Raw genomic sequence first — 27191 nt, 5'->3', positions numbered from 1 at the left:
GGGGAAGGTGTGAGCAGGGGGAGGTGTGTGCAGGGGAAGGTGTGTGCTGGGGAGGTGTGTGCAGGGGGAGGTGTGAGCAGGGGGAGGTGTGAGCAGGGGGAGGTGTGAGCAGGGCAAGGTGTGCACGGGGGGAGGTGTGTGCTGGGGAGGTGTGAGCGGGGGGAGGTGTGAGCAGAGGGTGTGCAGGGGAAGGTGTGAGCAGGGGGAGGTGTGTGCAGGGGATGGTGTGAGCAGGGGATGGTGTGAGCGGGGGGAGGTGTGAGCGGGGGGAGGTGTGAGCAGGGGGAGGTGTGAGCAGGGGAAGGTGTGAGCGGGGGGAGGTGTGAGCGGGGGGAGGTGTGAGCGGGGGGAGGTGTGAGCAGGGGGAGGTGTGAGCAGGGGGAGGTGTGAGCAGGGGAAGGTGTGAGCGGGGGAAGGTGTGAGCGGGGGAGGTGTGAACGGGGGGAGGTGTGAGCAGGGGGAGGTGTGAGCGGGGGGAGGTGTGAGCGGGGGGAGGTGTGAGCAGGGGGAGGTGTGAACGGGGGGAGGTGTGAGCGGGGGGAGGTGTGAGCGGGGGGAGGTGTGAGCGGGGGGAGGTGTGAGCAGGGGGAGGTGTGGCCCCAGCCTCCAGCTCGTCCTGCCCCCCAGGACTCCCACCTGCGAAGGAGGCTGCTCTGTCCACTCCTCCCTGGGAACCCACAGAGCGTGTCTCTCTCTAAAGATGTTTTATTGCTGTCAGAGAGGAAGGGAGAGGGCGAGGGCTTCACGCAAGGAGGACGCTCCTCAGACGGAGGGAGGGTTCAGGCAGATCAGCAGGAAGGATGCGGAGGGACCAGGGCAGGGGAGGTTGCTGAGGGGCAGCTCCTTTCTTCTCTCCTGAGCCGATGCGTCCCCAGGCCTCCCGTCACCCCTGGGGGAGGAGCCTGCGGGAGGTAGACAAGCAGTTTCTCCCTCATGGGAGACAAGCCCCAGCTAGAGTGAGGGCCCTGAGAACTGAAAGCATGGTGGCCACTCCCTCACAATCTGCTGTGGAAAATAATGTTAAAATTTTGCACCGTAAAATGACACAAGGAAAGCGCATGGACATCTGGTCTCCACCCAGGCGTGTCGTTAAAAATGCTGTTATTTCAGGTTGTGCTTTTCCTCTTTGGGGGCCTTTGAATCTGCTTTGCTGGGCGATGTGGCACAGGGAAGCGGGGTGTGTGGCAGAGCTGTTTGTGGAGTTCAGGTCACACCCGCGAGAGTATATTTCAGGTAAGAACAGCTTTGTGGAGTGCCTACTGTGTGCGGGAGCAAAAGCACCTACTGTGTGCGGGCAGCAGGAGTGCCTACTGTGTGTGGGCAGCAGGAATGCCTACTGGGTATGGGCAGTGGGAGGGCCTACTGTGTGCAGGCAGCAGGAGTGCCTCCTGTGTGCAGGCAGCAGGAGTGCCTACTGTGTGTGGGCAGCAGGAGTGCCTACTGGATATGGGCAGTGAGAGGGCCTACTGTGTGTGGGCAGTGGGAGGGCCTACTGGATATGGGCAGCAAGAGGACCTACTGTGTGTGGGCAGTGGGAGGGCCTCTTGTGTGCGGGCAGCAGGAGTGCCTACTGTGTGTGGGGAGCGGGAGCACCTACTGTGTGTGGGCAGCGGGGAGGCATCTTTAACGAGTGCACTGAGCCCAAGGCCTTTGCCTCCCTCGTCCAGGTGGGGAAACGGCTCCCAGTAGACAGCAGGCAGGACTACCAAATACCCGCTGAGTGAATGGACATAAAAAATGACAGCAAGCCCTGGCCAGTGTGGCTCAGTGGATAGAGCATCAACCTGTGGACTGAAGGGTCCCAGGTTCGACCCCGGACAAGGGCATGTACCTCGGTTGCAGTCTCGATCCCTGGGCCTGGTCAGGGTGCATGCAGGAGGCAACCAACGGATGCGTCTCTCACATTGATGTTATCTCTGTATCTCTCCCCCTCCCTTCCATTCTCTCTAAAAATCAATGGCAGAAAACAAACAAACAAACAAACAAAGAGATAAGATCAAAATCAATGGGAAAATGATGAGGAATAACCAAAATAATAATAATAATAATAACAACAACAAAGAAGGCCCGCAAGAGCCTCATGCAGGTGACAGCCCTGCGGTGTGGCATCGTGAGCACGTGGGGACCAGAGAGAACTTTATTGGAGCGCCGGCCCCACGTAGAACAGGAGGAACAGGACCCCGAGGAGGCACCCCGAGTCCGCGCTGTCCAGAACCGTTTCCCAATGGCCTGTGGGTGGTCGGTCGGTCGGTCGGTCGGATCTTACAGGATCCGCTCTTATCCCTCAGGCCAGTGCTTTTCTTTCTCACAACTGAGGCGTGTCCCTATGTCAGTGAGCGGAGAGGCTGAGCAGCACGGCCCCTGTGGCGGCTGCTAACTCACCGGGGCCTCTGTGAGCAGCCGGGCCCCCCGCGAGGAGTCCTCGGGCCGAGTGGCCATTGGCAGGTAAACCCAGGCTTGGGTTCGAGGCTCCGGACCTGGCCCAGCGTCTGAGTCCCGGGCTGGGGTCCCGGCCTCGTCGCTGGTCGCCCTCAGGCAGCGCTGAGAAGTGGGGTGTACCCCTCCCCAGGGACTAGCTGGAGGGCAGGCCCTGCCCCGACGGGGTCCCGAGGCTGCCGCTGTCCCCTGGGGGCTGCTGGCTGCTTTCTGAGACTTCGACTTCGGTGACGACACTCAGTTTGTCGAAAACCTCGTTCTGGTCCGAGGGCGGGAAGGAGAGGAGCAGGAGCCGGGTGTGCTGGGGGCGGCTCAGGAACTGCGGGGAGAGGAGGAGAGAGCGAGTGACCAGAGGCCCCACTGGTCTGGGCTCAGAGCTCGCGGCTTTATGTTTATTTGTTCAGTTAATCCTCACCCGAGGATATTTTCCCATTGATTTTAGGGAGGGTGGGAGAGAGAGGGAGAGACAGAGAGAAACATCGATGTGAGAGAAACACATCGATGGGTTGCCTTCTGCATGCGCCCCGACGAGGGCCTGGGCCGGGGAGGAGCCTGCCACTGAGGTACCTTGACCGGGATCGAACCCGGGACCCTTCAGTCCGCAGGCCAAAGCTCTATCCACTGAGCCAGACTGGCTAGGCCTGGAAAACATGGTTTTAAAAAATATGACAAGAACAGTATGAGAGTTCCTCACAAAATTAGTGACCATGTGACCTGGCAATCCTCCCTGGGAGACCCCTAGAGACCTGAGGCAGGGTCTCGAAGAGGTACCTGCACCCCCAAGTTCACAGCAACATTCGTGGCCACAGCCAAGAGATGAAAACAACCCAGGTGCTCACTGGCAGCTGAACGGATACACAACGTGTGGCCCATCCACACAAGGGACACTATTCAGCCTTGGAAGGGAAGGAAGCTCTGCCGCCCGGTGTGGCTCAGTGGTCGAGTGTCGAGCTGTGTCGCAGTTCGATCCTCAGTCAGTGCACAGGCCCGGGTTGCGGGCTCGATCCCCAGTAGGGGGCGTGCAGGAGGCAGCCGATCAGTGATTCTCTCTCATCGTTGATGTGTGTCTCTCTCCCTCCCTCTCCCTTCCTCTCTGAAGTCAATAAAAATATATTAAAAAGAGAAATGACAAATAGGCACCTCGTTTTCCGAGGGACCGCCTGCAGGTGCCTCGGAAGGGGGAGGGGGTTTGGCGCCGGTCACACTGCCGCTGCCCTGACATAGCCCACGCGCCATCTCCTCCAGGAAGCAGGGCTGTGCGGGCATCGGGGAGCCGGAGTGGAGGGGGCGCGGGGGGGGGGGGGGGTGTCCTCAGGCTGAGCCAGGGCCTCGGGTGCTGGGGAGCCACGAGCCCACCCGAAACGCAGCTGGTCCCCATCGGCAGGTGCGCTAAGCGCGAAGCACATGCCAGGCTCCCGAGGCCGGGGTGGGAAAGGAGGTGTTTCAGTCATTGCCTAAACCCTGGCTGCCTGTCGAGGCCTCTCGGCTATGCTGGGTCCCATACAACAGCTTACAACTAGTGTTGCCTGCCCCTTTCACTTTGGAAACGGTGGCTCCTGGCAAGTTAAAGCCCATGTGGCCTGCACTGTGTGTCCACCCTGCATGTTATGGACACGGACTCCTCACGGCAGCCCGGGCGCGTCGGGCCGGGGCCACCGTCCGGTCATCCTGGGTCCAGCTCTTTGGTTCCTGAACTGCCTGCTGACTTCGCGGCTGCATTTCTATCCCCGGGGTCCACCTCGCTCTTCATCTCCAGGGGGAGACGGAGGAGCCTTCTTTAGAGCTCTGCGCGCCCACCGTCCCCAGCCTGTTACTGGTCCCCCCTAGGCCAGCGGCGGGCCCCTCCCGGATGCGTCGCTGCGCAGGTCGCTGCTAAGGAGGAGGATGGGGGCTGAGTTTGGCTCCAGTTGGCCTCCCTCCTGAAGGTGACACCTCACGGCTGTGCGTCATGGTGAGGCCTGTGTCTGCTCTGTACCTGGGCTCTTTCCAGCCTTCCACCCATTCCCACTGAGTTGAGGTTTTATTCCATACCTAGAGGCCCGGTGCATGAAATTCGTGCACGGGAGTGGGGTGGGGGTGTCCCTCAGCCTGGACTGCGCCCTCTCGTAATCCGGGACCCCTTGGGTAGGGTCCCTAGGCCTGGCCAGTGATCAGGGCCTACCAGGGCTTTCCTTCCCTAGCCCGCCGCTGCCACTGCTTGCCATCTGTGCAGTGAGGTCCCCGCCCCCCCCTCCGGCCCACCAGTTGCCTCCCTCTGCGGGTGACAGGCGTGGGGTGTGACTGCTTGGCTGGCCTGGGCCTCCCTCTGTGGCTGCTGGCTGGGTGGCCTGTGCCTCCCTCTGTGGGGCAATCAATTGCCGGGCGCCAGCCGGTGGCCTGGGCCTCCCTCTGCTGGGCGATCGATCGTGGGGCTCCGTGATCGATGGCTCTGCAGAGGGAGGCCCTGAGATCGATTGTCCAGCAGGGGAGGCCCAGGCTACCCGACCGGGATTCCGCGATCAATCGCTGTGCCGGCTGGTGGCCTGGGCCTCCCTCTGTGGGGCGATCAATTGCGGGGCCCCCAGATCCATCACCCCACACAGAGAGGCCCCGCCCACCTGCCGCAGCACCGCCAGCCGGTGGCCTGGGCCTCCCTCTGTGGGGCGATCGTGGAGCGATGGCGGGACCCCCTGACCAATCGCATTGCACCCGCCTTGGCCGGCCTGGCCCAGTGTTTGTCATAGCACGGTCGTCCGGAAGGTCATCCGGACGGTTGCTCTGCGGTTTGGTCGTTCAGTCAGTTTGCATATTATGCTTTTATTATTATAGATAGTTGACCTGTTGTAGTAACATAATGTGACCTCACTCGGCCCTGACGTGACTGATCTCAGCTGCCGGCTGCACTGCCCACTGGGGTGGCCCCAGGATCTGCCTGGGGGAGGGCGAGGGAAGCATGTCGGATCTCTGGTGCGTCAGGGAGGAGGCTGGGGGAAAGGGGACCCTCCCCCATCCTCAGACCCTGGGGATGCAGAGAATGGACTAGACGCTGCTTCGATTCTCCAGGAAAAGGGGCAGAGGTGAGAGCAGGGGAGATGTGCTCGGGCTCAGGAGCGCACCCACCAGGCGGCTCTGCTGGCTGGACCCGGAGCCGGTGGTGGTGCAGTGCATCCCAGCTGCATGCAGCTCACAGTGCAACTCCCCACCCCAGCAACTCTCCCAGCCCTGCAGCATTGGGGGGGTGGGCGCGGACAGGTGGGGGGGGGGGGCGCAACCCTCTGCATTGCAGTCAGGGGAGAGCGCCTGGGAGGAGCCTGACCTGCTCCCAGCTCCTGGGCTCCCGACCCCCGCGGGCCCTTGTCCAGCAGCCTCCCCCCCCACCCCCCCCACCCCGGTTTCTCAGCTGCTACAGGGCTGGTGCCTGGTCACGTCTGCAGAGCTGTCCAGCCCTGGAGGCGGCGGGGGGGGGGGGCGGGGGGGGTTTCCACTTTGATTGTCACAGAGCCCCCACCCCTCCTTTCCTGCCCAGGACTCTTTGATGGCAAAGCCCAGAGCAAAAATAGCACAATAGTGCGGCTTCCTCTCGTTCTCCATTTCCGAGGCACCTTCTACCCAGAGGAAGGTGTTTTTCCTGCTGCGAATGCGGTTCCACCTTTCGCCTCTAGAAGATTCTTTTTTTAAAAAAATTACTCTATTTAATTATTTTATTGCTTTTTAGAGAGAGAGGAAGGGAGAAGGAGAGAGAGAGAAAGATCGATGATAAAAGAGAATCATGGATCGGCTGCCTCCTGCACGCCCCACACTGGGGATGGAGCCCGCTATCGAACTGTGACCTCCTGGTTCACAGGTCAACGCTCAACCTCTGAGCCACAGGGTCTGGCTAGCTTTGGAGTTTTAAGTGGTTATTTTTTAAGTGGTTATATAAATATCTACATAAAATCTCGGTTTTGCCTCTTGACCTGCAAAGCCTAAAATATTTGCTTTCTGGCCCTTTAAAAGCATCTGCTGACCTCTGGTGGACAGGGTTCCCGCAGGAGACACAGCAAAAACCCGTGGGACCCCAAGTCAGGGCTGCCCCTCCTCACGCCGGGCCCCTCTGGCCAAGAAACCAGCCGGCAAGGAACGGAGCCGCCACCCTGGTCGCCAGGGGCAGGAAAGGCTGCGTCCATGGGTGGCACTCGGGTCACCGGGCGTCTCCTGGTGGTGCCCGCCCAGTTCTGAAGGCGGAGGTTACAGGACGCAGCCCCGGCCGGAAGGATGGTCGGAGGTGCAGCCCTACCTCCTTCGGGATGGGGCGGGGGCGGGGGGCACTCACCCCCGGGTGCCCAGGGCCTGCTGGCTGCTGACACAGGTCCCCTTGCCGGCAGCCCCCTCCTGGGCGTAGCCGCCCCCACCCCTGGGGGATGTGGGGCTCACAGGCCCTCTGCCCTCAGCATAGGGCACCTCCACGGAGCCGTCCCAGCTCCAGGGCCTCCGGACCGGCTGAGGCCGCTGCTATGACTGCATCCCAGCTCTGTGCCCCCACACCCTGCTGCCCTGCACCCCTAGAGGCACTATTCCCTGCTTTCTTCTCTCTCTCTTTTTTTTTAGGGAGGAAGAGAGAGAGAGAAATCAATGATGAGAATCATTATCGGCTGCCTCCTGCACGCCCCCTACTGGGGATCGAGCCTGCAACCCAGGCCTGTGCCCTTGACCGGAATCAAACTGGGACCTTTCAGTCCGTAGGCCGACACTCTATCCACTGAGCCACACCAGCTAGGGCAGGCCTGCTTTCATTCTAAGTGTCTGCACATGCCCCGTGTCGCTACGGCTGAGTCCTCCCGGCTCCATCCAGACACAGCCTCCTCCCTAAGCCCCTGGAACAGCCCCGAGTCCAGGATACACGCCCCCCATTCCAGTCACTCAGCCAGCCCGCTCCCAGCGGGTTGCTGGCCGGGAGCCTAGGGTTTTCCCTTTCTTCCTCCCGGTTCCACTCTGAGCACCGCCTTCCTATCCCAGAGCCAGCGGCTCCCTGACAACCTGGGGCTCAGGCAGGGCAGGTCCGAAAGGGCACGACCTCCAGGTGGGGGGACAGCTTCTGGGACGACCTCTGCCCCTCCCTTCGGGCCGTGCTGAGCACAGGCGCCAGGCGGGACCAGCAGGCGCCCCGCAGGCCTGACCGACTCAGCAGGAAGCTCGGGCACCCGGCACCCCCGCCCCCCACCGCCCCCCACCGCCCCCCACCGCCTACCTCCTTCAGGTGCTGCGGGAGCGCGTTGCCCGGGGAGAACGTGTACTTGGTGCCCTTGTAGACGCTCCACAGCAGCCCGAAGCAGCCGGCCAGCAGCAGGCAGGCCGCCAACACCGAGGCCACCAGGACCATGGCCACCACGATCCAGGAGGGGGCGCTGTCTGCAGGGAGACAGCAAGGGTTACATTCTGTCCGTCCCTACCAAGTGGCTCACAGCCACCTAACACTGTGCCCACGGCCACCCAACACTGTCCTCTCGGCCACCCTAACACTGTCCCCACGGCCACCCTAACACCGTCCCCACGGCCACCTAACACTGTCCCCACGGCCACCTAACACTGTCCCCACGGCCACCCTAACACTGTCCCCACAGCCACTAACACTGTCCCCACGGCCACCTAACACTGTCCCCACGGCCACCCTAACACCGTCCCCATGGCTGCCCTAACACCGTCCCCACCACTGGACCCCAGCACACCGGGAGCAGGGCCCATCCATTCATCCCAGGAGGTGGGGGGGGGAGAACCCAGCAGCTGTTTGAGGACAGGACCTAGCGTCCTTTTCCGTTTGGTTTCAGCCATGGGGCGTGCACGCGTGCACACACACACACACACACACACTCAGCAAGACCTCGATGCCCTCACCCCCTCGCAGTGGCCGGGAGCCCCAGTTCTGGAAAAACCGCTTGTCCCCGCGCCGGAGCCCCACTCAGACGCACACACCACAGCCTTGGCGAGGACCCGAGGGGAAGAGGGCGAGAGGACCTGCTTCCCGCAGGCCCGGAGCTCCGGGCGCCCAGCCGCCCACCCGCCCTGCGCACAGCGACCGCAGCTCAGCTCCGCCCACCCCGGCGACCCGCTGTCCCTGCTTCATCCGCAGGGACAGGGCAGGGACAGGACACCGCCTGGGCCACCCAGGGAACTGACCCGCGGGAGGAAGCACAGCGCAGTGGCCTGGGCCTCGCCAGCCTGCGCTCGGCCACTGACCAGCGGAGGGAGCGACGTCGGGGCATCAGCTCCCCCTCCGAACCCCTTTCCGCCCGGAGGAGCAGAGGGGACCTTACACAGCGCGCAGCACAGGGAAAATGGTGGTGAGCTTTAAACGAGGCCACCCCGTCTAAACAACCCCGAGTGGCGTGCGGCCAAAGCCCCTTTCCACTGGTCATCCTTCCCCTTTTCTTGTAGAAAATGTTGCTTTTCGTTAGTTAATGGGCGATCACTTATCGCCCCAAATACTGGAGAAATTGTTCTTTTTGATCAAGTTACGTGGCTCCGGCCACGTTCGATGGGATAACCCGTCAGGAATACTCGGCGATGTGGTTTCCCTGCGACCTGAGGAGCAGCAACGAGGCCGGGCATCCATGCCGGCTCGCTCTGCGCACTGCCTGTTCCTCCCATTCCCCCCCGCCCCATGCGGCCGCGGGGGGCGCAGGCCTGTTAGGACGCGGCCGGGGCGCAGGAGGTTGGCGCTCACCGCGGGAGGGACGGGGTGTGGGGACGCCGGGCCCTGCGTGGCGCTGTGGGAAGGCGATGGCAAGTGTTTAGAGGGAAGAGGGGTGATTGCAAGGTCGGGGGTTCTAGCGACTCCGCAGGATGGGGGCCCCCGAGGTTCAGCCCAGATGACTCCTGAGCGGAGTGAAGTGAGGAAACCGCAGAGCGGGGCTGGGACCCGGTGGCGGGCGCCCGGCTGCCGGCTGTTACCTGAAGGTGCGGCTGAGACCAGGGCAGGGGCAGGCAGGTCCCCTCGCCACTGACCGTGGGCGGGGACGGGGGCAAGGGGGCGCGGTAGTGGAGGGGCAGCAGGAAGAGAAAGGAGGGTGGCCAGGGTGTCCCCCCCCCCCGCCCCCGGGGCAGCAGCCTTCCCGCCCTCCGACGAGGCTGCTGGTCACGAGCCCAGGACGGGACAGGGCAGGAGTCCCACATCTGTGCCAACTGCTTATGCACTGACGAAAGCAGAGAAAAAGCCAAGATGATTCCGGAAACCACAGGTCAATGAGCTTGAGGCCGCTCCCGGAAACAACACAAACATTCCAGAACGGATCACTCAGTGGCAGCCTCACGCCCTCACCCTTCTAGATGAGGACGGAAACTAGAAGCATAGCAGCCGGCACCCCAAGGAGCGAGCGCCCGGCGGCTGCCTCCCGTTGGACGAGGTTAACCACAGGTCAAGTGGGGCCCGTCACGGGCAGGTGTGACGAGCCCTCCAAGAAGGCGTGGAAAGGTCAAATGCGCTAAGAATGCGGACACTGTGGAGGGTAAGAGATCAACCGAAGGATTGGTGTGCGTGCATATAAGCATAACCAATGGACATAAGACACGGGGGGGAGGGAGGCCAGGGGATTGTCGAGGACGGGGAAAAAAGGAGACATATGTAATACTCTTTGTAATACTTTAAGCAATGAAACAATTAAAAAAAAAAAGAATTCGGACACCGGGCGGCCTTTCCGAGAAGGAAACACCACCCTCCTCAGGCACCCAGGGGGCAGGCTCTTAGCCTGAGAGTCCCCGAGGCCTCGGAGCACAGCTGCGCAACGCGGCCCCAGGCCCCGGGTGTCCATTTCAGCTGGTATTTGCAAAGTCTTTCCCACGGCTTTGTGGACAAGTACAGCCAAGTAGCTTATGTAACAGCCCGCCCTATCCAGAGGGGCCGGCGCCCTGCAGGCGGGTGGTGCGAAGCCACAGGGGGAGGGGTGCCCTGGAGCACACCGATGCTCTGACTCTGAGGACCAGGGGGCAAGGGTCCCACCGCTCCTCTGGGCAAAGCCGCAGGTGAGACAAAGCAAAATGGGGCGAGAAATGAGGTCAGTGACAAAAACCAGCCTTTAAGAAGAACCTGAGGAGGAGAAACCAAGATGGCGGCATAGGGAAACACCGGAGATTGCTGCCTCGCACAACCACTTCAAAAATACAACTGAAAGACGGAACGGACATCACCCAGAACCACAGGAAGGCTGGCTGAGGGGAAATTCTTCAACTAGAAGGAAAGAGAAAAGCATACCGAGACTCAGAGGAGGTGCAGTGCGGAAGTCAAATACTAAGGTGCAGAGGTGCATGCGGAGCAGGCTGGCGGCTGTTTGTCTGTTTCAATCGGGAGGGAGTCTCAAGCTCTGGGCTCCAGTTCCGGGCGAGTCTCTGGGGACCCAGACTCAAACGGGAGAAGCGGGACTGTCTGGCATCGGTCGGAACTCTGAGGTACTTGCAGCAATTGCTGGGACACTGAGAGGCAGAGCCTCTGGGGATGGGACTGAGAGCCGCCATAACTGCTCATTCGGCCCGCCCTGTTGATCCCCTGGGACCCGCCCCGCCCAAGCCCTGCACAGAGGCATTTACCAGATAGCCTCAGGCAAAGGCTAGATTAGCACCTCCCTAGAGGACAGAAGTTCTCCCACTGCAGACACAGCTGATTCTCACAGCCAGTTGGCCTGGAGGTCAAACCCTCCCTGGGATTAGCTACAACAATCAAGGTTTAACTATAAGATTGCGCACAAAGACCACAAGGGAGTGCACCAAGAAAGCATAAAAAATGCGGAGACAAAGAAACAGGACACAAATGACAGAAATGGAGGAAAGCAAACTGCTGGATATAGAGTTCAAAACCACACTTTTAAGGTCTTTCAAGAACTGTCTAGAAGCCACCGATAAATTTAGTAAGGCCCTTGAAAAGACTGGTGAGACCGCCGATAAATGTAGTGAGATCCTCAAGAAATCTAGTGAGACCTTCGATATTGTGATAAAGGACCAACTAGAAATTAAGCATACACTGACTGCAATAAAGAATATTATACAGACTCCCAACAACAGACCAGAGGAGCGCAAGAATTAAGTCAAAGATTTGAAATGCAAAGAAGCAAAAAACACCCCACCGGAAAAGCAAAATGAAAAAAGAATCCAAAAATATGAAGATAGTGTAAGGAGCCTCTGAGACAGCTTCAAGCGTACCAACATCAGAATTATAGGGGTGCCAGAAGATGAGAGAGAGCAAGATATTGAAAACCTATTTGAAGAAATAATGACAGAAAACTTCCCCTACCTGGTGAAAGAAATAGACTTACAAGTCCAGGAAGCGCAGAGAACCCCAAACAAAAGGAACCCAAAGAGGACCACACCAAGACACATCATAATTAAAATGCCAAGAGCAAAAGACAAAGAGAGAATCTTAAAAGCAGCAAGAGGAAGAAACTCAGTTATCTACAAAGGAATACCCATACGACTGTCAGCTGATTTCTCAACAGAAACTTTGCAGGCCAGAAGGGAGTGGCGAGAAATATTCAAAGTGATGAATGCCAAGAACCTACAACCAAGATTACTTTATCCAGCAAAGCTATCATTCAGAATTGAAGGTCAGATAAAGAGCTTCACAGATAAGGAAAAGCTAAAGGAGTTCATCACCACCAAACCAGTATTATATGAAATGCTGAAAGGTATCCTTTAAGAAGAGGAAGAAGAAGAAAAAGGTAAAGATACAAATTATGAACAACAAATATGCATCTATCAACAAGTGAATCTAAGAATCAAGTGAATAAATAATCTGATGAACAGAATGAACTGTTGATTATAATAGAATCAGGGACATAGAAAGGGAATGGACTGACTATTCTTGGGGGGGAAAGGGGTGTGGGAGATGTGGGAAGAGACTGGACAAAAATCGTGCACCTATGGATGAGGACAGTGGGTGGGGAGTGAAGGCGGAGGGTGGGGCGGGAACTGGGAGGAGGGGAGTTATGGGGGGGAAAAGAGGAACAAATGTAATAATCTGAACAATAAAGATTATTGTGACAGGAGCAGAAACACAAGGCGGGGACCAGCTGGAGCCGTCAGGAACATCGGCCACGCTGTTCACCGCGACGGCTTTGTTCCGGGGAGAGAAGGGGCCTGCGCCCCTGGCTGGTGGCTGCACTCGGGACCTGGGGGCTCACCTGGAAGTGCGGCCCGTCCTCCCGTCGGGGAGCTGCCGCCCGCCCTTTGAAGGCCCCGGGCCTTTGCATACCCACAGGCCTTTGCCGGTCTCCACGCCCGCCTTCCGGGTACACTGCTCATTTGCCCTTTTGCCTCCTTCCCATGTAATCCGAGTCCTTCTACCAAACAAGCAGCCGGCTTATGGGGGTGCAGAGCAGAATGTTGTGGGTGATCCCCTGCTCTCCCGCGCTGCCGGCAGGATTGGAATAAACGCTCATCTAGGATTCAGCCCCGTCTCTGCTGAATTGGCTCAGGGAGTGACAGGCAGCCGGACCCCTGGTTGCCCGGTGACAGACGCAGCACGGCAGTGCCCTGGGACCCGCACAGGGACAGCCCAGGGAAGGCCTCCCTCTCGGAGGGACTGGCCGTTACTGTGGCCCCAGCCCGGCGCCCTGCTCCCAGGAGCACGGAGCCCACCAGGCAGGGCGGACCTGGGGAGCCTGGGCTGCACGGCGACGTGGAGGGGCCGCCCGCCCGCACAGCGGCGCGTGTACAGCTCTTGGAAACGGCGGGGAGAGCGGCGACTCACCGTCGCTGATGGTTCCCTCGCAGACGGGCTCGCTCCACTGCCCGGTTTTGTTCCGATCGGGAAGAAAGCCCCGGACTTGAACACAGTAGGTGGTCCACGGCTCCAGGTTCCTGAGGACCTCGAAGTCATACTGACAAGTCACTGGATACTAGTCAGGGAGACAAAGATAAGAACAGGTCTCAGCAGGGAAGGGACATGGGCACCCCCCCTCCCCTGTACCCCCTCCCCCCAGGTATAATCTGAACATCAGGCTCAAGGCAGGAAGATGAAGGGACCACGACGTCTCCCAGCTCATCCCGGGGTCCCTTCTAAGAGGGGGGCAAGCACTGACTGATCCTCACATACGTGTTTCTTGTTAATCCTCGTCTGAGGGTATTTTTCCATTGATTTTTAGAGCGAGTGAGAGAGAGAGGGAAAGACAGAGAGAACATCGATATGAGAGAGACACATCGAATGGTTGCCTCCTGCAGGAGCCCCAACCAGGCCTGGGCCAGGAGGAGCCTGCAACCAAGGTATGTGCCCTTGACCGGAATCGAACCTGGGACCCTTGGTCTGCAGGCCGGCCCTCTATCCACTGAGCCACACCAGCCAGGGCACAGATGTGTTTCTTTAATTCTTTACTTTAAAGGACACACAAAGCATCCCACTTCCTTTTCAAAAAGGATCTACTAGTTGTACATGTTGCATTGTGCACCCCCCCCCCCATTCACACACTGAAGTCCTAACCCTTGTGCCTTAGAGAGAGACCCAGTTGGATATAGTGTGGGCTTTACAGGGACAGTCAGGTTAAATGACATCCTTAGGAGACCACCAGGCTAAGAGGATGCCAGCATGCCCTCTGTCCTTATACGCAGAGGACGTGTGGACACCGACACGCACACAGGGAGGTGGCTGTGTGAAGACGAGGGCAGAGATGAGAGCGATGCTGCTACAGGCCCAGGAGCCAAAGGTTATCAGCGACCAGCAGAGGCTGGGGAGGGGCCTGGAGCAGCCGGTCCCTCAGCCTCGAGGGACCCAGCCCAGCAGATGCCGTGACCTGACCTCCAGCCTCCATCACCCTGTTCCTGAGGTCGCCGCCTGGGGTGTTTTGTTACAGCAGCCGAGCTGACTGATACACGGTCATCTACAGTGAGACTCAGTGTGACTTTCTTTCCAAGTCAAGAGCCTGAGTCTGAGCCTGGCTGCTGGGGTTCCCTCTGCTCGTGCACCCGGGTGCCGCCCCCCCCGTAGTGGCCCACCTCACCCACAGGGCCCACACTACCTCCTGCCTGGAGGGCGCCTCCCTGACTCCTCTTAGCTCGATCTGAATGTAAAACATCACAATTGAATCTGAGAATCCAAAGCCATTTCTGGCAAAACACAGGGGACGAGGAGCACCTGCTCCTCGCATGTCCATCCTGTTGGAACTGCCTATGAAAGGGGCCACGGGAAGTCTGTCACAGGCACGGGGACGTCCGCGGAAAGTGAGCACAGACCGGTGCTGTGTTGGGAGCTGGCTGTTTCCTTTGGGGGTTGGGTTGGTCGGCATCTTGCTGATGTTCCTTTATTGCATGAGAAGCTGAGTCCACGGAGGGAAGGAATTGGATTATACCCGTCGGATACATGAAGGGGATTGTGTGACTCCGAATAATTAAAACCAAGAAGAAAAGCCCCAACTCCTGGCTTTCATTTCTGGAAATCCAATCCCTCTGGCACCGTGCGATGCTCTTGTCAAAGGCGACCCTGGGAGGCAGAGCGGGAGCAGCGGGGCGGGGGGCCCTCCCATGGCTTCTCCAGCCCTCCTTCCCTCTGGGCAACTTCTGGCTGCACTTTCTCTCTTTCTCCCATCAGGAAGCAATAGCATTTCTAAAGCCGTGTCTGCTATCAGTTAGGGACATAACTCGGGCCTCTGGAAGCATCTGAGGCGAGAAGAGACCACATGGTCTTGTTCGCGGGGCGGGGGGCAGGGGGGGGCTGCCTCGGCAGAAAACCACAGACGGGGGCTTATAACAAGTGTCCTCACAGCTCTGAGGCTGGAGTCCCAGGTCCAGGTGCCAGCAGACCTGTGTCCAGTGGGGAGGCACTTCCAGGCTCAAAGCTGCTCTTTCCTCGGGGTCCTCACAGGGCGGGAGGGGCGAGGAGTCTCCGGGGTCTCGTTCATAAAAGCTCCCCCTTCACGACCGGATCACCCCTCCTCCCGCCACCATCCCATGAGGGCTTGCGTTTCGACACGTGGACTCGGGGTGGGGAACATAGACCTTCAGCCACAGCACAGATCAACCGGCAATGGCTCCCGGCCGGCGCGGCTCAGTGGTTGAGCATCGACCTATGAACCAGGAGGTCACAGTTCGATTCCAGGTCAGGGCACATGCCCGGGTTGCGGGCTCCATCTCCATCGTATAGGAGGCAGCCAATCAATGATCCTCTCTCATCATTGATGTTTCTCTCTCTCTCTCCCTGTCCCTTCCTCTCTGAAATCAATTATATACATTTTTTAAAAAAAGGTAGGTGGATATTTTGCATACTTTAATGGAGCATTTTCTGGGGGGAAAAGTTAACCTGAAATTTTGTGGGGCGCTATGCAGTACATACACGTAAATTTAATTACAACATTCCTGAGACAATACACATGGCTGACCCTTTGCCGCCAAACGCTTGAGTGATAAAATCGACATCGATGCAGCGGAGGTAACACCCATGTAACGTAAGGGACATAACACGCAGGGACGTCCGTTTAGGGCCACACGTGGCTGTCGGCTCAGAAGCACTAAGAATGAGAATAAAGCTGACCCAGGACGAGGGCAAACCACCTTCACGCGTCCGCGTCCGGGGAAGGGGCCCCGGTGCTGCCCCCACGCTGGCCTGGCGATGGAGCGCGGCCCGGGCTCTCCTGGTGTCCTCCGGCCCCCAGCCACCCCAGCTGCGGCTGTTCCCCCGCTGTGCTGACGAAGTGGGTCACTGTGGCTGCGGTGCAGACATGAGGAAGCTGAGGTCAAGCATGTGACCAGAGCCACTCGGTGGCAGGGGCCACGTCCCAGCAGGTCTGCCCACTCCAGCCCATGTTTTGAAAAGGATGGTCCCCCAAAGAGGGGGGGGTGCTGGGGAAAAGTGGCCCCAACAGGTACCACGTGACACTGCTCAGCCTGGGGTGGGCTGCCTGACCGTGGACTGGACTGTCCTCTGGTGAAGGTGGGGCTGAGGGTTCAGGCCACAACACGGTCATCATTCAGCGACCGCCTGACTCAGTGGATCACCTGACTCAGCCTCTCCAAGGCCCCCAGCCAACCGCTGAGTCAGCGCTGCCTTCGTCCACAGCTTCCCTTCGGGGAAGGCACGGGTCTGCTCTCCGGCACCAGCACCCAGGAGGTCTGCTCCGGGCACTTGCCTGGGGCCTGGGGGTGTGAACGGGGGCACCGGTCCTCCCTCAGACCGGGGCTTCGGGTGCTCACAGGCCGCAGGTCCCTGGACCTTAGGGTGCTGCCTCCTTGTAAGACCCTGGCCAGAGGGCCCCCTAGCGCCCTCCCTCCATCCTCATGACCTCACACCCACACGGAGCCAAGAGCAGGGAGCCTACGTCTGCAATGCCCATGGCCTGCCCAGCTCACCTTGGTGTCCGAGCCGTTTTTCCAATATTGCATGTGATAAAGCCACGCGCTATAAATGTTCTTCATGGTCCACGTCTCATGTTCATTCTCAATTCTCGGGGCCAAGAAACGTATGTGTAAGGAATTAGCCAGTGCCTCCACTTGCACGCCAGGAGGTCCGATCGCGGCTGAGGATGAGAACAAAGCACAATGACAATCAAAAAAATCATCGTTTAAAAACATCAACATTTAGTTTTCATAACCGCGCAGACCCACTGGTCTGCTCTTGGATATACCCCTGCTCTGACACGGACTGCCGTGGCTAAGGAGGGCGGCTGGATTTTGTTTCTGAAAAATAAACCCGACAACCTTGGCTTTTCTTCATCATTTTGGTTCATTTGCATTTGTTGTAATTTCTGATGTCTTCCAAACTATTCCAAGTACCTTACTTTGTGTTTCCTGTAAAGACTGCTCCCCCCGCCCCCACCCCGGCTTACTAGGTTGAATTGGCTTCATCTCCTTGGCTGGGTTAGAAGCTACAGAGGGTATTTCTGCTATTCTTAGTGTTTAACAGATACAATGAACCACGTACGCGTTCCAATGGAGCCTGAAGTTGTTGCCTTCCAAATGCTCTTTTACTAGACGTGCATAGGGCTGGGTCTCAGCTCCAATGCTGCCTCCAGAGCCAGAAGCTGCTCGCCCCCGCCGCCCGCCCCCCACCCCCCACCCCCGCCGTGTGAAGAGCAGCTCCACCACCTCCTGCCCGGGGCCTCGCTTTATTTTCCTGACAGCCACAGCCACTCTGTCATAGACATGTATCTAGCCGGGCTGGCGTGGCTCAGTGGTTGAGTGTCGACCTATGAACCAGGAGGTCACCACTGGACTCCCGGTCGGGGCACCTGCCTGGGTTGCGGGTTCCATCCCCAGTGTGGGGCGTGCAGGAGGCAGCCGATCCATGACTCTCTCTCGTCATGGATGCTTCTCTCTCTCCCTCTCCCTTCCTCTCTGAAATCAAGAAAAACATATTTTATATGTTGCAGGGAGCAGCCGGGAAGAAGTCAATGGGGGGGGGGGGAGGAGACATATGTAATACTTTCAACAATAAAAAATTTAAATTAAAAAGAAAAAAAACATATTTAAAAAAATATGTATCTATTTGTGTGTTATGTGTCTTCCCCATTAGAAAGGAGGTTCCACGGGGCAGGATTTCATCACTTTCTTGCTCGCGGCTGCGGCGTCAGCTCCGAGAATGTGCCTGGCACTCGGCAGACGCGCAGGAAGAACGGGAGAGCGAATAATGAACACAATGAACGGCTCTGGGCAGCCCGCTGCCTTCTCTTCTGTATTCTCCTCTGGCTGCTGTGAATGGGCCTCTGCCTGCATCCTACCCCATTTCTAATCTGCTTGCTGGTGGCTCAACACCAGGCATAAAAACCCATTCGCTGTTTTTCCAAAGCCAGTATCCACAGGCTCCACACGACGTTGAAGCATTTTCCTATCATACAAACTCAGAGAGGCAAATGCCCAATATAGGGCACTTGCTGCTAAAAGTGGGGTGCAGGGGCCTGGTCAGAACAATTGCTCCCTTGCTCTTCACCTCTGTGACCTGGCAAGCTGCTTCTCTATTTCTGTATCCGCCCCCAAAGGGAACTTCCAAAGCAAGATTCTCTAAAACAGCATCTGTAACGAGTCAGGGCCCGGCAAGTTGCTTCGCAGTTCCAGGAGCAGAAACCGTGCGATGTTCTGGAGACCTGACTGCTGACAAGGCTCTGTACTTTCCAATGATTACGTTTTTCTTAGATTTAATAGAGCGTCGACCTATGAACCAGGAGGTCACCATTGGATTCCCAGTCGGGGGCACCTGCCCGGGTTGCGGGTTCCATCCCCAGTATGGGGTGTGCAGGGGGCAGCCGATCCATGATTCTCTCTCATCATTTCTATCTTTAGAAAAGATCATATAACTCGAATAATTTCTGACTCCAGAAATAAGAGTGTTTTTGGGCAGCCTGGGGACTGGGGACGCGCGGAAGGACACCCTGGCTGCATTCCCTCCCCGAGTGAGCGTAACTGGGGGAGCCCCCAGGGCCCAGGGCAGGGGGTGCTATAGAGACGACCCTCCTATGTGTCTCCACGCCCTGGAAGGCTGTGCTTGAGTCTGTTCATGAGGTCCCTGTAACCTCTCGCAGTGGCTGCACAGTGGTTTAATCAGTTTCCAATCCCTGAGGTCCTGTTACGTTCCCCTCGTGACCTCTGGGGACCCCAGGAAGTTCCAGATCTCACCTGGGCACCGTGTCTATGCTTCCCAGCCAGCCTGACCCCACACACCTGCCATCTGCTGTGTCCACTGCTCTGCCCTTCGTTCTGGGCAAGTGGGCTGTCTGCACGGTCTCCCTGTCCCTACACCTGCCTGGAATACCTTTATTCTTGGCCTCTGTCACATTTAAGTCCTAATTCCAAACTCACTTCCTCCCAGAAAATGTCCTACAGTCACACACTGCGTAACGGTGTGTCGGCCAATGACGGACCACATGTATGACTGTGGCCCCTTAAGATTATAATGAGCTGAAGATTCCCATTGCCCAGAGATGTCATAGGCATCATGATGTCATAGAGCAGTGATGGCGAACCTATGACACGTGTGTCAGAGGGGACATGCGAACTCATTTTTTTGGTTGATTTTTCTTTGTTAAATGGCATTTAAATATATAAAATAAATATCAAAAATATAAGCCTTTGTTTTACTATGGTTGCAAAGATCAAAAAATTTCTATATGTGACACGGCACCAGAGTTAAGTTAGGGTTTTTCAAAATGCTGACATGCCGAGCTCAAAAGGTTCGCCGTCACTGACATAGAGCAACGCGTTACTAACAGGTCTGTGTGATGCTGGTATCAAAAAACTTTTTTTCAAAAGACTGATACTAGTATTATATATATATATATATATACTTTTAATATATTTTTAATTGATTTCAGAGAATAAGAGGGAGAGAAAGATAGAAATATTAATGATGAGAGAGAATCATTGATTGGCTGCCTCCTGCACACCCCCTACTGGGGATCAAGCCTACAACCAAGGTACATGCCCTTGACTGGAATCAAACCTGGGACCCTCCAGTCTGCAGGCCAACGCTCTATCCCCTGAGCCAAACCAGCAAGGGCTGGTGTCAAAAAACTTAACTGCACTTCCAATGGCATAAAAATATTGCACATACAGTTATGCACAGTACCGAACAGTTGATGGTAATAAACAACTGTTACTGGTTTATGTGTTTACTGTGCTATACCTCTTACTGCTATTTACAGGAACCCTTCCTACTTACGAAATAAAAACGTTTGCTGTAAAACAGTAGCCACTTTATGCCAGAAGTAGCTCCCTACATCTCCCGTCCACGGCATCTCTTGATTGCATCATTTTCTCTCGTGTGTGATGTAACCTGGCGTTTTATAAACTTAGTGGAGCTACATGTGCCGTGTTTATCGCGTCTACAGAGGTGGCAGTAACGTCCTTGCCTTCTCGTTCACTCGCCACCCACTCAGCGACTCCCCGCGAGCAGCGGCCAGTCCTGCAGGCTCCGTGCAGAGAGAGTGTCCTACACAGGAGAGCCATCTTTACCTGTCATGCCGTATTTTTACTGCACCATTTCTTTCTTTTTTTCCCCCCTTTTCTTTAAAAAATATTTTTATTGATTTCAGAGAAGAAGGGAGAGGGAGAGTAAATAGAAACATCAATGATGAGAGAGAATCATGGACCGGGTGTCTCCTGCGCTGTAGGCATGTGGCCTGAGTGGGAACTGAACCGGTAACCCCTTAGTTCCTGGGTCGATGCTCAACCGCTGAGCCACCCCGGCTGGGCCCTTCTCTGTGTTTAGATACAGATACTCACCATGCGTCCCACCTGCCCACAGAACTCAGTGCAGCGACGAGCTGGCCAGGCCGTGGCCCAGGAGCCCGGGGCCGGACCACGCGGCCCAGGTGTGCAGTGGGCCGTGCCGTCCAGGCGTGTGAGGGTCTCTGTGGTGACTGCCCACTGAGATCACCTGGCGACACATTTCTCAGGGGTACCCCCTGGCTCAGCGGTGCACGACTGTACGTTAACCATCCAGGTCTTCTCGTGAACAGCCCTGGCCCCAACTCTTCTCACCTTGAAGGCACCCCGCTACTACATTTCTACTTACTTCCCTTACTGACTTTCTGCCTGCCCTCCCGTCTCTCCCAGCAGCTTCTTGAAGGCCACAGTCCTCTCTGCTGCGTCTTCCACAAGTTCCTGGCACAAGGCCATCAACTTTGTGGGCACCCAAAGGGTTCTGGCTGACGGGCAGCCGATGGGGAAAACCCCAAGGCGTGGCGAGGACATCACAGTGAAACGGAAAGCAGGGCGACTTACTGTCATCGATGGGACAGAAGGTGACGTTCACCCAGTCGGAGTGCTCGTCCCCGAGCTCGGCCCGGACGCGCAGGGTGTGGTCGCCGTACTTGGAGAGCTCCGAGAAGTCGCACTCCGTGGCGGTGGTGCCCACGCACCTGTCCTGGAACTTCCTGTAACTACAGAACCGGAGACAGGACATCTGAGGCTGTTACTCACTGACGGGCGGCCTCCTGAACACCCCCCACTGGGGATCCAGCCTGCAACCCAGGCATGCGACCTTGACCGGAATCGAATCGTGACCTCCTAGTTTATAGGTCACCACTGAGCCACACCAGCCAGGTGAGCACGCAAATTCTTCATCATCAATGTTGACGACTAGGATGCATCATTTATGAGCATTTTACTCACTGAGTCCCACGGGACTTCGATGCTCCTAGAGCAGTGGTTCTCAACCTTCTGGCCCTTTAAATACAGTCCCTCATGTTGTGACCCAACCATAAAATTATTTTCGTTGCTACTTCATAACTGTCATGTTGCTACTGTTATGAATCGTCATGTAAACATCTGATATGCAGGATGGTCTTAGGCGACCCCTGTGAAAGGGTCGTTCAACCGCCAAAGGGGTCGTGACCCACAGGTTGAGAACCGCTGTCCTAGAGCTATTTCAAAAATGGCCCATTCCAGCCTGGCGGGCGTGGCTCCGTGGTTGAGCGTTGACCTGTGAACCAGGAGGTCTAGGTCAGGGCATGTGCCTGGGTTGCGGGCTCAAGCCCCAGTAGGGGCCTGCAGGAGGCAGCCGATCAGTGATTCTCATCATTGATGTTTCTATCTTTCTCTCCCTCTCTGAACTCAATAAAAATATGTTTTAAAAAATGGTCAGTTCCAGCCCTAGCCGGTTTGGTTCAGTGGATAGAGCATTGGCCTGCGGACTGAAGGTCCTGGGTTCGATTCCGGTCAAGGGCACATGCCTGGGTTGTGGGTTTGATCCCCAGTAGGGGGTGTGCAGGAGGCATTTCTCATCATTGATGTTTCTCTCTCTCTCTCTCCCTTTCCCTTCCTCTCTGAAATCAATAAAAATATATTTAAAAAAAAGAAAAAAGGTCGGTTCTAGGGTCAAACAATTTGGGGCAAAAACTGGGTTGAATGTGGAGGGGTGCCTGTGTTCACAACAGAAGTTCTGAGACTTCCTGTCCCCAAGCACATGCCAGAGGGAGCCAAGCATCCCACACACGTGACGAAGGCACCCCCCTCCCAGTTATGTGCTCTGAGAACAGGCACAGGGCTGTGCCAGGTGGACGCACACGGGTCCGCCGCAGTGAGCACATGACAGTGATTTCACACGTCCTGCGCGTGACTTCGCTGTGATCTCCCTGGAAAAGGGGGAAACAATTGGTTGACCTCCGCTCCCCGCCTGACACCAGCCACTGAGGGGAGGGGGGCCCACAGGTGAGGAGGCAGCACAGGGGTGTTCGGGAGCCCCCGCAGGGGTGTGACTTCTCCTCCCCGCAGCCCCGAGGGGAGGGCACTGAGCTCCACCTGCCTGAGGAGAGCCAGGCTCTGTCCCACCGGTTCCTCGCCTGCCTGCCCCCTGGGCGCCACAGCCGGGGAGGCTGCGCTTGGAGGTGGCCAGGAAGCTGCTGATAAAACTGCCGACGGCTCACACCTGTCGCACTGGTGTCAGGTGAGCCCTGGGTGTGCTGGCCCCACCCCAGGAGGGCGGCTGAAATGGCCCCTGTGTCACAGGTGACGCGCCCCGCCGTTCGGAAAACCCCAGGGTCCTTTCATTACGGGGGTTTCCTCGCAGGCGGCGCCCCCCCTCAGCTAAACTGAAGCCTCCACTGGGGGGAACACAGAGTATTTCCAAGTGGCTCCGCGTAACCTCTCCTCCACCAGGTCACCTTGATCGCATTTAAGAGTTTTCTCCCCATTAAATAGGCAAGTGACCCCTCCCCCATATTTACATTTAATTGTTTAGATGTTTCTACATTAAAATCACGAGTGCCCCCCCCTGCCCCCCCCCCCACGCACACACAGGAGACAGTCTGTGCCAGGCCCCCTCCCCGCCCTGACGGGCGGAATTCTCAGCCAAGCTCCCCAGAGCCAGGGGTCGCTCGGGTGGGAGCCTGAGACCGTCCTGCTCTTAGGAAACGCACAGGGAGACGGGCAAAGGGCGCGTGGGAGCGGCCGGAAGCTGGGAGCCGGGGGAGAGGCTGCTGGGAAGCTCTCGGCTGTACGTTAGCGTGGAATTACCCTGCACGGTGAAGTGAAAAACAGAGGCGCGCCGGACTGTCCTCACCTCCCACTCCGCTCGCACCAGCAGGCCCGGGTCTGCGAGCGGAAGGCTGGGTGCGAGGAGCGTGGGGTTCACGGACTCCCGGACCCGCGTTTCCTCCTGCTCCACGAGGGCACCGTGTCTGTGGGCTGCTGTGTCGCCCGTGAGCAGGTGCCGGCTGCTGGCTGCACCGGGCGCACAGGGGCATCCCCGCAGGCCGGCGGTGGCATGCGGGGTGGCTGCGAAGGGAGGCCCGGCGCAGAGGGAAGCCAGCAGGCAGGCTGGCCTGGGAGGTCAGCGCCCCACGGAGATCCTGGGGTCTCACACTCACCCCCTCACTTCGCACACCCCTGGGGTTTCGGAGACCAGCCTGTTAGGCAGGACTGTGCTCAGTCTCAGGCCACGGCCGCGGAGCTCCCTCTGTGCGAACCGCCGGCGGCGAGGGGGGCTCACGGTCTGTCACTGGGGGGAGGGGAGATGGCAGGGGCTTGCGGACTTGGCCTCCGCCCTCCTGGACGGCTCTCACCGGGTATTGCCGACTTCTAGCAACACGACTCTAACTGGGGTGCTATCAGCGACAGTTTCTCTTAAAAACACCCATGTGCCTGAGCGGCGTGGCTCAGTGGTTGAGCGTCGACCTATGAACCAGGAGGTCACGGTTCGATTCCCGGTCAGGGCACAGGCCCAGGTTGCTGGCTCGATCCCCACTGTGGGGCGTGCAGGAGGCAGCCGACCAATTAGTCTCTCATCACTGATGTTTCTATCCCTCTCTCCCTTTCTGAAATTAATAAAAATATATTAAAAAAATAAAAATAGCCCTAGCCAGTATGGCTCAGTGGATGGAGCCTGCGGACTGAAGGGTCCCAGGTTCGACTCCCAGTCAGGGCACCTGCCCAGGTTGCGGGCTGGATCCCCAGTGGGGGGCGTGCAGGAGGCAGCCGATCAATGATTCTCATCATTGATGTTTCTATCTCTCTCTCCCTCTCCCTTCCTCTCTGAAATCAATAAAAATATATTTAAAAATAAAATAAAATTAAAAAACTGTGGTTTGTGTCAGTGCCAGAGAGATGTCTCCTATTAAAAAACACACAAGCCCGAGATGTTCGCTTCAGCGTCGGGGACCATGCGGCCGCGGGCATCCCGTCCTGTGATAACACGCCTCCCTCTCCCACCACCCCTGCCGCGCCCAACCAGGCACCACAGGGCAGAGTAAGACGCGTTTCACCCGTCTGCCGGGACAGCGCTTTCACGGGCGGGGGCTGGACAGAGGAAGCGGCTGCGGGCGGCTCCGTGGGCGGCCACGGTCACATGGGTGACGCAGGCGCGTTTCCCAAGGCCCAGCCGGCGCCGGCCCAGGGCCACCGTCCTCGCCACCTTCCTGCCACCCACCCCCAGGCTCACCTGAAGTACTGAGCTGTGAAAGTCAGAGTCCCATTGGGAAAAGCAGGCGACTCCCATTCCAGAATGTTCTTGAAATTAACAGAATTCATTCTGACGTTTTCAGGAGGAGGCACCATTCCTAATGCTGTAAAAATCAAAGGAAAATGGTTGCGACTTTTTCCCTGAAAGGTCACCGCAGCCTGGACAGCTGGGCCAGTGGTTAGAGCGCCCGCCTGTGCACCGAAGGGCTGAGGGTTTGCTTCCCAGTCAAGGTCAAGTACCTGGGTTGCAGGTTCGATCCCTGTTTCCAGTTGGGGCACATGCATGTGGGAGGCAGCCAACCAATGTGTCTCTCTCACATTGATGTTTCTCTCTCTCTCTCTCTCTCTCCCCTTCCCCCCTCCTTTCTACTCTCTCTGAAAATCAATGGAAAAAATATCCTCGGGTAAGGATTAAAAAAAAAAAAAGAAAAAAGGTCGCCCAAGAAAATGACCAGGTCCAACCCTCAGGTCTCCCCTACGGCTCCCCATCTTCCCATGGGCGCGGGGTCAGGGAGAGGAAGCGGTGAGGTGGGCAGGTGGGTTTGGACACACTCCCAGAGGCATCGACTCTAGACCTCAGGCACGTTTGCTGCGGAGACGGGAACTTACTCTCCACCCCTGGCCTGAGCACCCGATGCCGACGCCGGGTGGGGCTGGGGGCCCGGGAGGCGAGGGGCGCACTCCAGCAGCACGAGGCTTGGGGTGCTGGGGACATGCCCCAGGGGTGTCTGGGACAGCAAGGATGAGTGACTCTGAGGCTAGAGATGGAAATCATTTAAAAACTTGTTACGAGAACATGTTGAACATCCATAAAAGCAGAGAGAGGAGAATAGAACCCCACTGTCCCGTCACCCAGCAGCACCCACAGAGGGGTCTGAGCGTGGCCGCGGCTGAGGACCGGTGTGGGGAAGGAGGGCCCGAAATGGACCCGGCAGGTGGAGGGTCCCCGTGGGAACAGCGAGGGCAAGGGGATTCTGGGAGGGCACGTGTCCCCGTGTCCCCGTGTCTGGGAGGCCGGCGCGGCCGCCCGAAAGGAAGGAGGGCAGGCCATCCCGAGAGCGTGGGACCAGGAGGCTGGGACTTCGACGGCCTTGAGTTTTAAATCCTCGCCTGGAGACCACATCTTTCCACACCTCGGAGCCGGGTGTCTCCCCCCAGCAGCCCGAGGCAGCAGCCGGGTGGGAGGTGGGGTCACCAGTGGGACCCCTGCAGGTGGAAGGGACACCCCGGCCTCAGTTCCGTTCCAGCTCCTGAGCCCCGTGGCTGCCCCACTGCGACTCTCCAGGGAGACCAGGCCGGCAAGGGCGGGGTCAGGGCTGCCCCCAAGCCGGGAGGGGGTTCCTCGCCTCCTCTCCTCCCCCACCAACTCCCAGAACCCCAGCCCCCAGCCCCCACCCAGTCTGTCACCTCCCCGGCTTTGGGGAGCTGGGCTAGCCCATCCTCCTGGGGCGCCATTCAGGGTACAGCAGCTGTCTCTCCCCTGCGCCCACGTCTAGTGTCCGCCCTGGCGGGTGGGGGGCCGACTCTGTCGTCCAGGGCGGGAAAGGTGTCCCTGGACTTGGGGCTCAGCACCAGAGCTTGGAGTTGGGGGCAGAACCAGATGGTGGGTGCTGAGCGTTGAGTAGGCCAGTGAACACGGGTGACTTGCAGGGTGTCTAAGGGAACCCCTCAGGGTGGCCCTGGGGGTTATCGCTGCCCGACGTCGCCACGGGGCTCCCTGGCTCCCAAGCGCCTCTGCCGGCGTGCGGGCCCACGCGGGTCCGGGGCCGCGCGCAGGTGGCCGGGCCGGGGCGAGGGGGGTGGGAGGGGGGGGACCAGCCCGGGCGCAGCGCTCACCTGTCACCAGCAGGCAGCCGCCCAGCCAGCTCCGGAGGCCGCGCGCCATGGCCCCGGGGTCCCCGCCCCGAGGGCGCTGGGGGCGGCGGGCAGCCAACGACGCACCGGGACCCAGCCCCGAGGCCGCTTCCGGGAACTCGGGGCGGGGCCACCGGAGCCCCTTCGCCGCCCCGCCCCTCTCCCCGCCGCCCCGCCTCTCGCCCCGCCCCTCCCCCGCCGCCCCGCCCCTCTCCCCGCCGCCCCGCCTCCCTGCTCCTGCGCGCCCCTCCCCGCGTGCGCCCCAGAGCCAGAGGCCCCTGTCACGGGACGGGCAGGGCGTGCGGAGCAAGGAGGGGCCTGGGCCGCCCTCCCGGTGAGTGGAAAACACCGATGTAGTGAAACAGGTTGCGAAACTGGCGCTCAAGGTCCCGGAATGGAGCTCACAGAGGCCAGGCCATCCAGGCGCCTCCTGGCTGGGTGTCTCCTACCATCACCTGGCTGGGTGTCTCCTACCATCACCTGGCTGGGTGTATCCTGGCACGTGTCCTCCGTGAACCAGCGAGTCCCTGCCCCCTTCCCACACACACACTGACTTTATAGAAGTCCACGGCAAATCCGGTTTCCCC

General features: G+C 58.4%; 1 protein-coding gene across 3 annotated transcripts; it reads right to left on the bottom strand.

The window, feature by feature from the left end:
* Positions 1-2119: 2119 nt before the first annotated feature.
* On the bottom strand, positions 2120-26747 carry IL10RB (interleukin 10 receptor subunit beta). 3 transcript variants are annotated; one of them, XM_059686343.1, is made up of 7 exons: positions 26587-26746; positions 24731-24854; positions 21076-21233; positions 16711-16877; positions 13127-13274; positions 7643-7803; positions 2120-2755 (listed from the first exon to the last, which is right to left on the bottom strand). In XM_059686343.1, exons 1-7 carry the CDS (start codon positions 26633-26635, stop codon positions 2573-2575), a joined length of 990 nt encoding a protein of 329 aa, XP_059542326.1. In that variant the 5' UTR covers positions 26636-26746; the 3' UTR covers positions 2120-2572. The 3 variants fall into 3 exon arrangements, with proteins under 3 accessions (XP_059542326.1, XP_059542328.1, XP_059542327.1); XM_059686345.1 differs by lacking the exon at positions 7643-7803 and having other exon boundaries at positions 26587-26747; XM_059686344.1 differs by lacking the exons at positions 2120-2755; positions 7643-7803 and adding an exon at positions 12463-12716 and having other exon boundaries at positions 26587-26747.
* Positions 26748-27191: the final 444 nt, after the last annotated feature.

This window comes from Myotis daubentonii, chromosome 3 (assembly GCF_963259705.1).
Source record: "Myotis daubentonii chromosome 3, mMyoDau2.1, whole genome shotgun sequence".
NCBI classification, from domain to species: Eukaryota; Metazoa; Chordata; class Mammalia; order Chiroptera; family Vespertilionidae; genus Myotis; species Myotis daubentonii.
The sequence above is the reverse complement of the archived record's forward strand: the minus strand, read 5'-3'. Positions and strand labels throughout refer to the sequence as shown.